Source organism: Pelophylax lessonae (assembly GCF_965119305.1).
Source record: "Pelophylax lessonae genome assembly, chromosome: 3".
NCBI classification, from domain to species: Eukaryota; Metazoa; Chordata; class Amphibia; order Anura; family Ranidae; genus Pelophylax; species Pelophylax lessonae.
This window is the reverse complement of record NC_138770.1, coordinates 574430673-574449162: the sequence shown is the minus strand read 5'-3', so window position 1 is coordinate 574449162 and position 18490 is coordinate 574430673. Positions and strand designations below refer to the sequence as shown.

At 44.1% G+C, this 18490-nt stretch overlaps 1 protein-coding gene across 24 annotated transcripts in view; it reads right to left on the bottom strand.

Moving 5' to 3' along the window:
* Window positions 1-18490, bottom strand: part of LOC309549166 (protocadherin Fat 4-like) — a 292459-nt gene that overhangs the window by 223940 nt on the left and 50029 nt on the right. For all 24 annotated transcript variants that reach the window (XM_082249240.1, XM_082249258.1, XM_082249262.1 and 21 more), the window contains exons 15-16: window positions 14978-15126; window positions 5908-6200 (exon numbers count right to left, since the gene is read on the bottom strand). In XM_082249240.1, the coding sequence (XP_082105366.1) occupies window positions 5908-6200; window positions 14978-15126 (442 nt within the window). The remainder of the gene's footprint in view (window positions 1-5907; window positions 6201-14977; window positions 15127-18490) is intronic.

Below are 18490 nucleotides of genomic sequence, written 5' to 3'. Positions count from 1 at the left end.
TCTGCTTGAAGACTGCTTTTTATCTTTCTGCCCCTCTGTGGACATTCAGCTGATGGTCTGGGGTGTGATACACTGATGATCGTGGTCAGCTGGCAGCCTGAGAAATGCTCATGGTCTATATGTTTTTAATATATGCGGTTTAATTATTATTATTATTATTATACAGGATTTATATAGCGCCAACAGTTTGTGCAGCGCTTTACAATGTGAGGGAAGACAATGCAGTTACAATACAATTCAAAACAGGAGGAACTACAGGGCCCTGGTCGTTAGAGCTTACAATCTAGAAGGGAGGGTCGGTTTAATGGATTAAAGTGTTCAGGTCATTATAAGGTGTGTACAAATTTTACAACACTTTAATGACTTGTTTTCTTCAAAATTGTATAATGATATAAATATATAGGGTATCTTAATTTTTTCTCCCTAGTTTGAAGTTAAATATATAGTATATATATTGCATTCTTAAATGCCAAACTAATTTGAGTGTCTTTACCTCTCAGATCTGCATTTATTAAGTGCATTGTTGACCCCTGACGAAGAGAAAGATCCTATATCTTGAAACGCGTTGGGTCTCAGCTGTCCGTGTTGTAAGCTGTTTTTAATGAATGCCACTGTTTGCACAATCATGTCACACCGCTGTATTGTTTTTAAATGATTGTGGCACTGATTGGTGCCTTATGTCTGAATTTTAAGGTTCTTGCTCAAATAAAATGTATATTTTTGTTTATTTATCTTTTTCTTCTATTATTGATTATGACGTCTTCTACCCTTTTGCCCTTCAAAGTCCCATCAGAGGGAATTCAGGTTTCTTGTTTTTGAGTTAGGAATGTAGGCTTTGTCTTCGAATAGGCTCCAGTAAAGTATTTATCTGGTCTCCAGTGTTAGTACATTTAGGACTTAATTCTTTGCTCCTTGCAAGCTTTTACTGTTTACTGTTAGGTTGTCATTTAACCACTTGCCGACCGCCTGACGCATATTTACTGTTTACTGACGCATATTTACAGTTTGAAGCTATTGCACAAAATCACGTATCTGTACGTAATTTTGTTCAATAGCCGATTGGTGGCACATGCGTCACCGGAGGCGCAATCTAGGGATAGACCGATTATCGGCAAGGCCGATATATCGGTGTCCGATATGCACTTTCCCCGATATATCGATATCGGCCCCGGAACTGGCCGATATTGCTGATATTTTTGTGACGTCATTCTGCCTTCTTAGGCCGCCTCCCTCGCCTTGGATAGCCTCATCTAGAGTCGGGACTAGGCTCGCGGGAGTGTATCACAGCCATACGCCCACCCACAGCAGCCCAGTGCCAGCCAGCCACCCACATCCACAGACCCTGTACCAGCCAGCCAGCCACAGGCAGTGTACCAGCAAATAAATAGATGTATATGGGTGCGCTTAACTCAAAATGAAAGGGGAGGGGGTGGCTGCACCTGAACTCTAAGAACAATAGAGTGAAGAAATGAATGAAAAATAAAAAAAGGTGCGCTCAACCCATTCTAATGTATCCCATAAATCAATATGGGAACCTAACAAAGATTATTTCTGTGATTCCGTGAACTAATACAAAGAAAAGTTGATAGGTGCTCTAAAAAAATTAGGTGCAGAACTTATTAATTGCAATATATATAAATATATAAAAATCTATGCAATAAATATGGTGCCAAAATAAATAGAGTTAACGAATAAATAAAAATGCAGTGTGCCAAAACTTGCTCCGTCCAGTGATTAAGGAATACAGACGGGATGCATATACTTGAGCCTATCACCATTTAAAATCTGGTAAGAAGTTAATCATATATTTTGCATTTAGAAGTGTCAAATTAAGGAAGGGATCCTGCACGGGATACCACACGGGTTGATTTTTATGTCTGATGCGGCTATTTACCTGCTATCCGATAAGGTGCCACCCTTTAAGTCACCGATTCATCACCGCTTGAGTAGAGTTGTATGTTAGCTTGCAATCTTACCTGTCACCTTTGGTAAGAATCATTCCATAAAGGCATGATCATTTTCACATAATCCTTAAGCGGAGCATAGAGAGTCTCTCCTTCATCTGCCTACATGCGGAGCAATCTTTGAGAAGAGATCTCCCGGCAGAAGATTCATTCACTGTTTACTGTGTGGTCTTTTTCTGAAAGCCGATCTTATTAATCAGAACCCATAAAGCTTTATTCCTATGGACTTACTCATTGGACCCTATTGTGATTTTTATCATCATTGTTATTTGAGAATACGTTTTGTGTTAATGAGGCGGCTTTTTGGATAGGCCTCAGTAAACCCAATGTGAAAATACCCGTTCAACACTTTTTTTGGTGCACAATTTTAATTGTATGGATTATCATATACATTGCATTAATTTGCATATTAAATCACTGCACGGAGCAAGTTTTGGAACACTTTATATTATTTATTTATTTATTCACTCTATTTATTTGAGTACAACCATTATTGCATATATTGTTATATATACTGCAACTATCAAGTATTGTACCAATTTTTTATTGTCAACCCGTTCAACACTATTTTTGGTTTATAGTTTTTATCTATTTTTATATATTATTTGTTTACATATTAATCACTGGACGGAGCAAGTTTTGGCACACTGCATTTTTATTTATTCATTAACTATTTATTTTGGCACCATATTTATTGCATAGATTTTTATATATTTATATATATATATATATTGCAATTAATAGGTTTTGCACCTAATTTTTTTAGAACACCTATCAACTGTACCAGCAAGACAGGCAGCCACCCACAGGGACCTGTACCAGCCAGCCACAGCCCCTGTGCCAGCCAGCCACCCACCACAGGGTGCCAGCAAGCCAGCCATTAACCTCCTTAGCGGTATTCCCGAGTGTGGCTCGGGGTGGTATTTTAGTGCCATTAGTGGTAACCCCGAGCCACACTCAGGGTACAGCCAGGGAGCATCGCTGGATCCTGGTAGAGGGTACTTACCTTGTCCTGGGATCCCACGATGTGTCCCTGCAGCATACGGTGGCTGGATCTCCCGCCCGATGCTGTGAGCCCCAGCTTCCTGCTCCTGCAACGTGACGCTCGCAGGGGGGTGGAACACACTGATATATTGTAATCCTATTGGATTACATTACAAAATAAAATAAATTGGCATTAGTTTGCCCCCCAGTGCCCTTTCCTGCAGTTTTACTATACTTTATATATATATATATATATATATATATATATATATATATATATATATATATATATATATATATATATACTTATTTATAGTTATTTATTATATTATAATTTATGATTTTGTGTTTCAAACTTTATCATACCCGAGATGTTATAAAAAAGAACGCACAGTAAAAAAAATATCATATGTTAATAGTTGGTTTGGGCTGCTCGTCCTTAAAAATTACGAACACGATAATGGTACCGCTTTCAGCACCTTACTTGGTTGTAGAGGTCACAATACACCAGGTAGGAATATTCCTGGAGGGGGGGGGAGCACTTTGTGGTGACACATTGCTTGTTATTTGAGCACCAGTGAGGAGTGGTGGGAGTAAGAAGCACCGTCTGTGGATCGCAACTGGTTGAAGGAGGCTGTATTTCAGCTTGCATGGACCTTACTTTGGATTGCACTGATTTCATTCAACTTTTCCGTTTGCACTGGAATTGTATATAAGGAAAATGTTTATATGATAATTTTGGATTTATGTACCACTTGATATAGCTTTTAACACTTATTAATTGTACAAACCTGATTCCAAAAAAGTTGGGACACTGTACAAATTGTGAATAAAAACAGAATGCAATGATGTGGAAGTTTCATATTTCAATATTTTATTCAGAATACAGCATAAATGACATATCAAATGTTTAAACTGCGAAAATGTATAATTTTAAGGGAAAAATAAGTTGATTTTAAATTTCATGGCATCAACACATCTCAAAAAAAGTAGGGACAAGGCCATGTTTACCACTGTGTGGCAATCCCTCTTCTTTTTATAACAGTCTGCAAACGTCTGGGGACTGAGGAGACAAGTTGCTCAAGTTTAGGAATAGGAATATTGTCCCATTCTTGTCAAATACAGGCTTCTAGTTGCTCAATTGTCTTAGGTCTTCTTTGTCGCATCTCTCTCTTTATGATGCGCCAAATGTTTTCTATGGGTGAAAGATATGGACTGCAGGCTGGCTATTTCAGTCCCCGGATCCTTCTTCTACGCAGCCATGATGTTGTGATTGATGCAGTATGTGGTCTGGCATTGTCATGTTGTCAAATGCAAGGTCTTCCCTGAAAGAGACAACATCTGGATGGGAGCATATGTTGTTCTAGAACTTGGATATACCTTTCAGCATTGATGGTGCCTTTCCAGATATGTAAGCTGCCCATGCCACATGCACTCATGCAACCCCATACCATCAGAGATGCAAGCTTCTGAACTGATCACTGATAACAACTTTGGTTGTCCTTGTCCTCTTTAGTCCGGATGACATGGCATCCCAGTTTTCCAAAAAGAACTTAAAAATTGTATTCGTCTGACCACAGAACAGTTTTCCACTTTGTCACAGTCCATTATAAATGAGCCTTGGCCTTGAGAAAACGCCTGCGCTTCTGGATCATGTTTAGATATGGCTTCTTTTTTAGCCTATAGAGTTTTAGCCGGCAACGGTGAATGGCACGGTGGATTGTGTTCACCGACAATGTTTTCTAGAAGTATTCCAGAGCCCATGATGTGATTTCCATTACAGTAGCATTCTGTATGTGATGCAGTGCCGTCTAAGGGCACTAAGTTCACGGGCATCCAGTATGGTTTTCTGGCCTTGACACTTACGCACAGAGATTGTTCCAGATTCTCTGAATCTTTGAATGATATTATGCACTGTAGATGATGATAACTTCAAACTCCCTGCAATTTTTCTCTGAGAAACTCTTTCTGATATTGCTCCACTATTTTTCACCGCAGTATTGGGGGAATTGGTGATTCTCTGCCCATCTTGACTTCTGAGAGACACTGCCACTCAGAGGCTCTTTTTAATACCCAATCATGTTGCCAATTGACCTAATATGTTGCAAATTGGTCCTCCAGCTGTTCCTTATATGTACATTTAACTTTTCCAGCCTCTTATTGCTACCTGTCCCAACTTTTTTGGAATGTGTAGCTCTCATGAAATCCAAAATGAGCCAATATTTGGCATGACATTTCAAAATGTCTCACTTTCAACATTTGATATGTTATCTATATTATATTGTGAATAAAATATAAGTTTATGAGATTTGTAAATTAGTCCATTCCTTTTTTACTCAAAATTTTCAGTGTCCCAACTATTTTGAATTGGGTTTGTAATTGTTGACACATTTTGTTATATATTAGTATACTGAGCACTATAGTGCGGCACAATTTTAATTTTTTTAGAGCTAACAGACAGCTCTGTAGTCAGGTTCTAAGTATCTAGTGGTAACAAGTCATGGCCACAAGGCCCTCTCACCAGTCCCAGTGATACAGCGGTAAGGGTTCCTCCGGTTGGATGTTTGTTCACTCTGGGTTGCCTGGGGCAACTCTGGTTCTCAGCACAGCATGAACTTTTTCTGGTGATGACACGCTCCCTTAGCCCACAGGTCACAGCTCTGCATTCTCCAGTCCCCAATACAGCAGAGGGCTTTCCAGTGGCGCAGTCTCTTTTTCTTTCCTCCAGGATGGCCCCCACAGAGCTGACTATTCTCTCACTCTCTCTTTATACACTGGCCTCTCTGAACACAGTTGACAACTGCACTTTTATCCTCTGCAACAGCGGCAGGGGGAGAGTGAAGGAGGAGAAAAGAACAGCATAGGAACACATTGCACAGTGCTCTGTCAGCACAGAATATCATTAACAAAGTTCTGCTTTAAAGAGCAAATAACTAATGCAAAATTGAATATTCCTTACCATAACAGCTGCAGTACTGGGTGGTTCCCCTGCACCCACAGCTTTCACCATCACACTATATTTGTCTTGATCCTCTCGGTCCAGCTTGGTGCTTGTCAGGATTGTCCCTTTGTCAGTAATGGAAAAAGTCTTTGTGTATGTTTCAAGGGAATACATCACTAACAGATCTGGCCCAGTATAGACTTGTACTGTCCCAACTTCAGTTCCTGGTGGTATTCCTTCAACAATGCTGAAATAGTAGCTGGAATTCAGAAACCCTGTGCATCCTCTCGTTACTGTAACTAAAACTGTAGCTGGAAAATAAATTTAGAACACCAAGATCTTTGAAAACTTGCTGTGGACTGTAAAATTCATGTATTTCTTCAGTCAAGCCAGCTTAATGGGTTTTCTTAAGTTTTGCATTTTCTAATAATGCAAACAGAATTGTAATTGTTACAATCAGGAAATTTAGAAAAGCTAAATGTCAGAAATAAGTTCAGCCTAAAACTAAAATCTCTAAATCTACTTGCTGCCACAATCTAAGACTAACCTATCCAGCCCTGTAAAGCAAAAATCGCTATACATACGTTTTCTGAAGCGGCTCCAGTCCAGTCCCTAGCAGCGAAAGGTCTGCAGAAGTGACAGTCTACAACAGCTAGGAAATGCCACCAGAGTGGCTTCAGAAAAGGTATGTATTGCAATTTTTGCTTTACAGGGCTAGATAGGTTAGTTTTAGATTGTGGATGCAAGATTTAGAGATTTTAGTTTTAGGGTAAACTTCTACTTTAACATTATTTTAAATATTTCATGCCTTTAACATAAATGGGAACTTTCTAAAGTAACAGAGGAAGAATTGACAAAAGGGAAATACTGTAAGTCATACTTTTAGTGTAAATATCAGTGCATTTACTGCGCGCCAAATTAAAAAGTGTCCTTACTCAAGTTGGGATTGTTTGTTTCTTAAGCTGGGCCAAATCACTCATTCTCACCAGTGCACTGATCAGTAGACCCTTGCAGAAAGTTGTGTATATCTACCCAGGAGGCACAGGTAGCCCATGCACCTGAATGCAACTAGTCTGTTTGTCCATGTGGAACCAAGTCTCTGAGTGAAGTCTGTCTACATTCAGAGCCATGCATTAGTCCTGTATAGGGGGTGCACACAGGGTTATACTTGAACATCAGTGAAGATCCATCTAGCCCTCCTCATGTTATTGAATTTTACAGCCCGACTGCATGTAGATGTTGGACCACCTGTGTTTCCCAGGTATATAAACATGGCCCTCTGCATGGGTATATTGTTTTGTGCGCCCCAAGTAAATGAGCTCTTAAAGTGATACCCGACAGACTCTATTGATGTCTGAATGTCTGAAAGCACTTGTACCAATGTTCTAAGGTAAGGCCTCATGCACACAGGACGTTTTTACAGCTGCTCATAGGGACATCAGGCGTTATTTTTTTACAGCTTAAAAATGCCTCTTCGTGTTATTCTATTTGTTCATGCACACTTAGGATTTTTAGGAGCTGTAAGTGGCATAGGCGTTTTCAAGCTACAAAAAATCCCAGGGCAAGTGCCTTCTGGAGCAGCAACATTACAGCCATAAAAACGCCTGATGCGGGTAAACCCGTGTTAATGCCATATACAGCGTCAATCGTTTTTAGGCTGTAGTAATTGCATTTGGGAGTGGAAAACAGAAGAGGGAGAGAAACGCTGCTAAACTGTAACACGGCTAAACGCGCATTAACCACAATGCAAAGAGCTTCTAAAATGGCATTTTTACAGCCTCTCTTTTCCTGGTGTCGGTACTGGCTTTGCAGCTTGTTTTTTAAAACGCCCCTTTGTGCATGAGGCCTAAAAGTTGTGTTAAATATATATGTGACGGGAGTCGCTTTGGGCAGGGGCTTGTGGAACCCAGATTACCTTAGAGAGGTCAGGAAACTCCTTGTCCCACTTGCCCGGCCCCTCCTATGTGTAAGTCACCCAGTGTCTATTAAGGGCACAGGGTGACCGAGAACCCCAGTCGGGTCTGCACTAACCAGACTCACCGTACAACCACACCGGACTCAGCATTTCATATTACCCCTGTTATCCTGGGTTCTATATGTGTGGTTTGTGTTGAAAGAATGAAGGGTCTCTTTCACTTAGGACAGTAATATATATGAACAATATTCCTCAGGAAATATATGAAGAAAAATAATTCCACCTTTCAGACTACTAGAATATTGTCGGAGTGTCTCATAGACCAATGCTAGATAGTTTGAGGTGGGGTGAGAGTTGTTAAGTGTTTATTCTTAAGTGGCTTTATCCCATTGATCTATTGTTTCTGTCTGCCTTGGAAGAAAACTATTATGGGATAAATATGTGTATGTGGATTAGCTGCTAGAGAGGAGGGGGGATTTCTCCTGCAGTCCTTTATAAAGGCAGTCTGGTTGTCATGTTACTGAATGTAGTTTACCCTGCCCTGTGTCATTATGCAATGAGGGGGGGATTGTCCCCTTAATGTACAGTATCTCACAAAAGTGAGTACACCTCTCACATTTTTGTAAATATTTTATTATATCTTTTCATGTGACAACACTGAAGAAATTATACTTTGCTACAATGTAAAGTAGTGAGTGTACAGCTTGTATAACAGTGTATATTTGCTGTCCCCTCAAAATAACTCAAAACACAGCCATTTATGTTTAAACTGCTGGCAACAAAAATTGAGTACACCACTAAGTGAAAATGTCCAAATTGGGCCAAATTAGCCATTTTCCCTCCCCGGTGTCATGTGACTCGTTATTGTAACAAGTTCTCGGGTGTGAATGGGGAGCAGGTGTGTTAGATTTGGTGTTATCGCTCTCACTCTCTCATACTGGTCACTGGAAGCTCAACATGGCACCTCATGGCAAAGAAATCTCTGAGGATCTGAAAAAAAAGAATTGTTGCTCCACATAAAGATGGCCTAGGCCAGGCATGTCCAACCTGCGGCCCGCGGGCCGCATGCGGCCCGGAGTCACAGGCAATGCGGCCCACTGGCCGCGGACAGTCTCCTGCCTTCACGATTTCTTTTTTCTTCTTGTGGCTTCTGCAGCGGCCGGCCGCGCCGTCCGGCCGCTAACTAGCTGACAGCGCTGATGCATTCTGGGAGTTGTAGTCCACGGCCGTGCTCAATCTCCCAGTGGGTGGAGACTTGAGAGCAGCGCAGCCAGACAGGAAACTACAACTCCCAGATCTTTGAGGCAGGCAGAGGCAGGGCGCACTAGGGAGGACACATGTGAATTGATTGAGGCTGTGGGGCTGAGCACTGGCAATTTTACTTAACCCCAGGACAGGAGCATCCAATACCCCCCACCCCCCCCCCCCCCCAGGACTGGGGGAGGCCATGCAGGGACTTGCTGAGTTGGCAGCTGCCATTTCTGAGGTGAGACCCTGACACCCCCATATGACCCCCACATCCCATCTATATAACCCCTGTTTATCCTGCCCCAGTGCTCACCCAGCAACCTCAAAATAGCCCACAGCCCACCCAGCAACCTCAAAATAGCTCACAGCCCACCCAGCAACCTCAAAATAGCCCACAGCCCACCCAGCAACCTCAAAATAGCCCTCAACACTGTGGGTCCTGCTCCCACGGCCTGTGGATTCTGCTGGCCACGGCCTGTGGGGTCCTGCAGGCCACGGCCTGTGGGGTCCTGCTGTCCACGGCCCGTGGGGTCCTGCTGGCCACGGCCCGTGGGGTCCTGCTGGCCACAGCCTGTGGGGTCCTGCTGGCCACGGCCTGTGGGTCCTGATAGGAGCTGGTCATGGCCTGTGGGGTCCTACTGGCCACGGCCTGTGGGTCCTGCTAGGAGCTGGTCATGGCCTGTGGCCCACAGGTTATGGCCAACTCCCAGCAGAACCTATAGGCCAGCAGCCAGCAGGACCCAAAGGCCATGGCCAGCACCCAGCAGAACCTACAGACCAGTGGCCAGCAGGACCCACAAGCCATGGCCACCTCCCAGCAGAACCTACAGGCCAGCACCCAGCAACCTCAAAATAGACCTCAACACTGTGGGTCCTGCTGGCCACGGTCTGTGGGGTCCTGTTGGCCACAGCCTGTGGGGTCCTGCTGGACACGGCCTGTGGGGTCCTGCTGGCCATGGCCTGTGGGGTCCTGCTGGCCACGGCCTGTGGGGTCCTGCTGGCCACGGCCTGTGGGGTCCTGCTGGCCACGGCCTGTGGGCCCTGCTGGCCACGGCCTGCGGGTCCTGCTGACCATGGCCTGTGGGTCCTGCTAGGAGCTGGTCATGGCCTGTGGCCCACAGGTTATGGCCAACTCCCAGCAGAACCTACAGGCCAGCAGCCAGCAGGACCCAAAGGCCATGGCGAGCACCCAGCAGAACCTACAGGCCAGCGGCCAGCAGGACCCACAGTGATGGGCACTGGTGCGGCTACATTGATGGGCACTGGTGAGGTTACATTGATGGGCACTGGTGAGGCTACATTGATGGGCACTGGTGCGGCTACATTGATGGGCACTTGTGAGGCTGCATTGATGGGCACTGGCTCTCTACTGCAGCCGCTGCTTCCTCCAGCAGTACCCGACGTCATGACCAGCAGTACCCGCATGACTAGTTTTACCCACCAGCAGTGCCAGCATTACCCGCCAGCATTACCCGCCAGCATTACCCGCCAGCAGTCTGCAAAATAAGTAGAAAAGGTATGTGCATTAGCATGTGTAAATTGTTGCAATGTGTTTTTTAATAACTAGTTGTGTTTTGTCATAATATGTCATGTCCTTGTTCATACATGTATGAATAAGGACATGACATTTGCTGGCTGCCTAAGTCACATGTGCTAGGGGTGCAACTATCCCCCATCACATAACTGTAAATATCCCAGCATGTGCAGTGTTTCTGACTTCTACCACCATCACCACTTCAAATCACTGAAGTGGTCATGGTGGTTAGAGTGTTCCTTTAATATTTCTCAGAAGTAGTAAACCTCTGTATACTGATTCCATTTCATTTGATTATCCTCTAGTCGTGTTAAATTACTGCGAGCGGGCGGCGCGGCGGCGTTTTATTACTTATATGCCTTAACTATAGTATATATTTTATATGCGGCGCGAGAAAAATTCTCTACACTCAATGTGGCCCAGAGAAGCCAAAAGGTTGGACACCCATGGCCTAGGCTATAAGAAGATTGCAGAGACCCTGAAACTGAGCTGCAGCGCAGTGGCCAAAACCATACAGTGGTTTAACAGGACAAGTTCCACTCAGAATAGCCCTTGCCATGGTCGAACAAGGAAGTTGAGTGCACATGCTCTGCTTTATAGCCAGAGGTTCTCTTTGGGAAATAGACGTATGAGTACTGCCAGAATTGCTGCAGAGGTTGAAGGGGTGGGGGGTCAGCACTTTAAATGCTCAGACCATACGCCGCACACTGCATCAAATTGGTCTGCATGGCTGTCGTCCCAGAAAGAAGATTATGCACAAAAAAGCCTGCAAACAGTTTGCTGAAGGACATGGATTACTGGAACCATGTCCTGTGGTCTGATGAGACCAAGATAAACTTATTTGGTTCAGATGGTGTCAAGCGTGTGGCTGCAACCAGGTGAGGAGTACAAAGACAAGTGTGTCTTGCCTACAGTCAAGCATGGTGGTGGGAGTGTCATGGTCTGGAGCTGACTGAGTGCTGCCGGTACTGGGGAGCTACAGTTAATTGAGGGAACCATGAATGCCAACATGTACTGTGACATACTGAAGCAGAGCATGATCCCCTCCTTTCAGAGACTGGGCAACAGGGCATATTCCAACATGATAACGACCCCAGACACACCTCCAAGATGACCACTGCCTTGCTAAAGAAGCTGAGGGTAAAGGTGATGGACTGGTCAAGCATGTCTCCAGATTTAAACCCTATTGAGAATCTGTGGGGCATCCTCAAACCGAAGGTAGAGGAAAGCAAGGTCTCTAACATCCACCAGCTGTCATCATGGAGGAGTGGAAAAGGACTCCAGTGGCAACCTGTGGAGCTCTGGTGAACTCCATGCCCAAGAGGATTAGGGCAGTGCTGGAAAATAATGGTGGCCCCTTTTTCACTTAGGGGGTGTACTCACTTTTGTTGCCAACGGTTTAGACATTAATGGCTGTGTGTTGAGTTATTTTGAGGGAACAGCAAATTTACACTGTTATACAAGCTGTACATTCACTACTTTAAATTGTAGCAAAGTGTCATTTCTTCAGTGTTGTCGCATGAAAAGATATAATAAAATATTTACAAAAATGTGAGGGGTGTACTCACTTTTGTGAGATACTGTAAATCTCTTTGTGCCTGTGTTAGAATAAACAGTCTTTTGCATCTTACCACCCTACACTGATGTCTCGACAAGTGACTGGGTGGGCTAAGGGATCTTGGATCGTGCTGGTACCGGGCAAGGGAAGCTTATACGGCGGACATACTCCTCTTGAGTACGGGGTCCATCACAATACACCATTATTACAGTGGCGTACATACTGTAATGGGAGGGTTGGTGGGAGGAAGCAAGTAAACATACTGCAGGGGGGAGAGGAGAGGTAGGCGTGAATGGACAGACAGTGCACCACTATCATGCAACAAATGAAAAAAAATTGTAGTGCAACACTTTATTTGGCATACAATATTAAGTGTTTCTAAAGCGTAACTTTACCCATAACAACAAAACATAAAAATAATGTTCTTTAGCAAGGAACATACATTTCACATTAATAGAAAACATACAAGACCATAAACACAAAACTACTAAAATAGGACTTTTAACCACTTGCCGACTGCCCACAGTAATATTACTGCGGCAGTGCGGCTCCCCAGGGTGCAGTCACGCAGTACTACATGACTGAAGGGGAAGGGGTTTCGACGGCGCACGCGCGCCACCAAAGGCACGCTCCCACTGTGTTTAGACAGCGAGAGTCAGGCTGTGGGAGGATTGTCGCCTTCCTCCCACGATCGTCCGGTAAACAGAAAGAAGACCCGTCTGCTTATGTAAACAAAGCAGGCGGATCTTCTCACTGAAAGGCAGGGACAGATCAGCAGTTTCAGCTATGCTGAAACTGCGATCTCTGTGCCTGTCACAGAACCCCCCACACACAAGTTAGTAAGCATTAGGCATACATTTAACCCCTTGATCACCCCCAGTATTAAACCCTTCCCTGCCAGTGTCATTATTACAGTAACAGTGCATATTTTTAGCATCTTTTTTTTAGCATGATCACTGTAGTAATGCCACCGGTCCCCCCAACAGTGTCAGAAATGTCAGTTAGGGGTCCGATTTGTCCACCGCAATGTCGCACTCCCGCAAATAATCGCAGATCACCGCCATTACTAGTAAAAAAAAAAAACAATAAAAATTACATAAATCTTTCCCGTAGTTAGTAGAAGCAATAACTTTTGCGCAAACAAATCAAAATACGCTTATTGAGATTTTTTTTACCAAAAATATGTAGCAGAAAACAAATTGGCCTAAAATGTTAATACATTTTTTTTTTTTGAGAATGTCATATAGCATAATGTGAAAAAATATAGTTTTTTTTTTTCAAAATTGTTGCTCTTTTTTTTGTTTATAGCGCAAAAAAAATAAAAAAATCGCACAGGTGATCAAATACCACCAAAAGAAAGCTCTATTTGTGGGAAAAAAAGGGCATAAATTTTGTTTTGGTACAGCGTCGCACGATCACGCAATTGTTCATTAAAATAATGCAGTGCCGAATCGCAAAATAGGGCTTGGTCAGAAAGGGGGCAAATCCTTCCGGGGCTAAAGTGGTTAAGGTACCATACCAAGAAAAACAACATTAAAATTCTGTACATTTTATACTGTGTGTGTATGTGTATATATTTATATATATACCAACACCAACACACAGTTTATATATACACAGTAAATGATTATAGCTTCTTCCCAAAGAGGTGGGCTTTGTTCCGCGAAACACATAGAAGATATCAATATGTTGGAATTATCTGCATGAAGTATTATCTTTAAGTGCCGATTCACACGTCCGCGTTTGCGGAGATCGCATGTAATTCGGAGCGCACTGCTCCTAATTACATGCAATCTGATGTGTGGATGCGAGTTCAGCCATACACTTTGTATGGCTGAATTCGCACCAAACACGCACATGAGGCTTTTGGTTCACACTTGTGCGATCGGATTCTGTGCGTACTTGCAGATCGCACTGCGATATACGATCGCAACTGGGGCTGTCGTTAACTTTTAATTGACACCCCCTGCGTATCGCATATGGCAGTGTGAACTGCCAGATGTGCGGATGCGATGCGGGAACACGCTGCATATTCGCAGCGTTCCCGCATCGCAGAAGTGTGAACCGGCACTAATACACTAAGGCATTATATATAAATGTATGATTACAATCTAGCACGTCAACACAACTTTTCTCTGTAGTTTTACTCTGTGGGTTTTCTAAATATAAATTTTTATAATATGTGTGAAATAAAACGTACAGAATTTTATTGTAATTTTTCGTGGTGTGGTACCTATTTTGGTAGTTTTGTGTTTAGGGTCTTGTATGTTTTCTATAATAATTTAAAGGATGTAGTACCAGTAAATTCATAGAGATAACAAAGGGTGGCCTTAGGCCCCCTTCACATTTGTGTGACTTGTCTTGCGACTGAAAAGTCGCTTGACAAATCATACTCCATGATTTACAATAAGTACCGTTCAAATCTGTGCGACTTCAAGTCGCAATGACTTCAAAGTAGTCCCTGCACTACTTTGGTCTGACTTTGATGCTTTTTGAGGTCCATAGACTTTACACAGTTTGCACAGGCATTGCTTCATGTACAGTCAAAATCGCAGCAAAAAATGACGCAAATTTTAGGTCACACAAGTGTGAAAGGGGCCTAAAACCCACAAAGCGAGTCTAAGACTGGGGCAGGGTGAGTGATTTGGCAAGGAGAGGGCTGATAGCACCAAAATGGCAAAAAAAAAAAAAAAAAAACAATGTCTTTATAGCAGCACATAAATATGGGGCTAACATTGCTGTGGTTTGGAACCCAAAACAGACATTTATTAAAAGACAATTGGATAAAAGCTGGAATCCTTTAGGAACATTTATTATAAATAGAATTACTTACCATTAGAAGATAACATTGGAACCCCATGATCAGTAGCAATGACGATAAGTGGGTTGCTACTCTCCATACAAACAGCAGGTATATTACTTGTTCGAGAGATTACTCCACTTTGTTCATCTATAGTAAATCCATGATGGGGTTTTGCAAACCTGTGAATATTGTAGCATCTTTTAGGCAAAGGTTCATGAAATAAAATGTAATTTATACTTTTTGTTGGAACACTGCTAGAAAGTGTCTAGTCATATTAAATAGGAAGACTATACGTTTACCTACCCTTTTGTGTAGAGTGGGGGAGGATTAGAACCTCTGTCATTTTTTGTTTTGCTTCTTTTGTTCTATTTGGGGGGGTTCCTTCAATTCCACTTCCACTTTCCAATTTGAAAGAAAATACCCTCTTAGACAGTCTTCTCTGTCAGGGTCCAGATCTGAAACTGGGACCTCTGCAGTTTCTAGCTGTAGCTCTTCCTGCCTGAGATTCTGGACAACTCCCTGCCTGATCCCTAAACTCTGCTTCTCACATGTACTTACTGTTTAAAGCCATGTCTCTGTACTTACTGTTTGCCAGATTAGTGTTTTCCCCAGCCAATCTTGCTCCTTAGCGTACCTGCAGCTGTCCTTATCTTCACTACCACTTGTTATCAACCCTTGGCTTGTTCATCAGCTATACTCCATCTGATCCCATCCAGCTACTTCTCGTTACTAACCTTTTGGCTTTTTCATTGACCTATGCTTCTGCTTGTTCCTTATCTGCTTCATCTATTACCTGACCTCCACTTGCTGTCCTTCTGCTGGGGCAATCCTGAGAGCCACACCTTGGCATTAGTATGCAGCAAAACCCATCTCTTTGGTGAAGACCAACTAGTGCTTAGACCCAGCACCTTGGGTGAGCTTGCGTCATTCGCTAAGTGGATCTGTATTAGAGATGGACCGATTATCGGCAACACTGATATATTGAAGGCTGATATACACTTTCCCCGATATATCGGAATCGCCCTTTGGATTTACCGATATTGCCAATATTGCCGTGATATCATCGTGTATGTTGCGACACGCCTCCGCGCACTGGGCAGCTTCTGCGGCCTTCTTAGGCCACCTCCCTCAGCCTCGTTACAGTGTGTTTTAACCCGCCGCGGCCACACTGGAGACTGCGTAGCATGCTGTGCACACAGTCGGTCAAAGACCAGTCACAGACACAGTACACGTGTAACACAGCCGCCGCGGCCACCCACCACCCACAGTTGCCCAGTGCCAGCCAGCCACCTAGTCCCACACACCGACAGGCCTACCAACCAGCCAGCCACAGGCCCTGCCTGACTGTATCAGTCAGCCACCCACCGGCCTTGGGCCTGTACCTGCCAGCCACCCACCACACAGGGTGCCAGCCAGCCAGCCACCAAAGGGTGCCAGCCACCCACCCACCACAGGGTGCCAGCCAGCCACCCATCCACCACAGGATGCCAGCCAGCCACCAAAGGGTGCCACGCCACCCACCCACCAAAAGGTGCCAGCCAGCCAGCCACCACAGGGTGCCAGCCAGCCAGCCACAAACCACAGGGTGCCAGCCACCCACCACAGGGTGCCAGGCACCCACCAACCCACCACAGGGTGCCAGCCAGCCACCACAGTGTGCCAGCCAGCCAGCCACCACAGGGTGCCAGACACCCACCACAGGATTCCAGCCAGCCACCCACCCACCACAGGGTGCCAGCCAGCCAACAGGGTGCCACCCAGCCACCCACCACAGGGTGCCAGCCAGCACCCCACCACAGGGAGCCAGCCAGCCACCCACCTACCACAGGGTGCCAGCCAGCCACCCACCCACCAAAGGGTGCCAACCAGCCAGCCAAAGAGTGCCAGTCACTCATCACCACTGGGTGCCAGCCAGCCATTTTGTTTAAGCCTATATTACTGTCTTTTCAAGTTTCAATAGAGATGGATGGAGATAGAAAAATTAAAAGTGTGGTCTGGGACTATTTCTCTTCTCCATCTCCAGGAAAATCAGCAGCACTGTGCAACTCTTGCAAAAACAATTTAAGCATGGGATCAATAACTGCAAAAAACAAAAATACGTCTAATCTTTGGGCCCATCTAAGAGTTCATCATGTTGAATTGTATAATGCAGGACAGAAAAAACAAAATGAATCACAAGGTGAAACATCACTATCCCAGGCAACAATAATAGATATGTTTCAGAAAAAAAAAGGTGGCTAAAATCTGATGGAAGATCCCAAATGCTGGACAGAGTAATCACAGAGATGATGGTCACGGATAACCAGCCATTTACAATAGTGTCTGACTCTGGATTTAAGCAGTTGGTGTCCATGCTTGAGCCAAGGTACACACTGAAGAGTGATAAAATTTTATCGAACTGAAATGTTGCAAAAGATTCACCAAAAGGTCACTGAGAAAGTAAAGGCTATGCTGAAACCAGAGAATACTGGCAACTCACTCTCATTCACAACTGACTGCTGGTCGGGACAAACAGAATCACTAATGATTCTTACATGCCACTTCATTGACAGCGGATGGACAAGAAGGCATTTGGTGTTGAATACAAAAAGGGTTGCAAGGATCCCACACTGGGGAGTACATTAGAGAAATGTTTCCAGGCATGCTAGAAGAATGGGGAATCACCAAAGACCGAAAGACCGAGGGATGCATGTGCTGTGAGACAGTGGAGCGAACATGGTTAAAGGCATGAGACTTGCTGAAGTGTCAGTTGCATGGCAAACACTCTCCAACTTGTGGTAAATGATGGTCTGTCAAACCAGAAAGCATTGCTTGACATTATTAGCATGCTATTCTTGCCAAGCAGCGACTGAGGTGCATTCAGGAAGACCTTGGCCTACACAAAAACAACTTGATACGGGCTGTTCCAACACAACGGAAATCAATGCTACACGTGTTACAAAGGATGTTGGAGCAGAAGCAAGCTCTCACTATATATTCTGGTGAATGTGGACTTGGAGGATATTCTTGTCCTACTGCTGATCAGTGGGACATAGTAGCCAACATTATTGAGACGCTCCTATCAATTGAGGAAGTGACACTAGAGGTGAGTCATTACGACTCATCTGTGTCCTCTGTCATCCCATGTGTGAGAGTGCTGAAGATGCTTCAACGGGAAGGACCCAACACACGTGGCATTAAAGCATGTAGGCAGGCCATGAGGGACAGCCTCGCCAAACGGTTTGAGAAGCATGAGGAGAATAAAAATGTTGTGCTTGCATGTCTTTTGGATCCTCGATACAAGAACCATCCTTTCTCTTCTGATGATTTATTAGCCAAGGCAAAACAATGGCTGAGAGAAGAGATTCAAGTTCAACAGAAGGTGCAGGAGGTTCCTCCTGATGAAAAGAAAAGTCAAAAAGAGAAGGTTTCTGATGTGGAAGAGCAGGATGCAGGAGAAAAATGTCCAAAAAGACAATGGACAGAAGAGAAAATTAATTGTGGTGAAATAGATGCCATGTTCAGTGTTTTATTGGGGCCTCATGCGGAGGATTCTTCTCAATC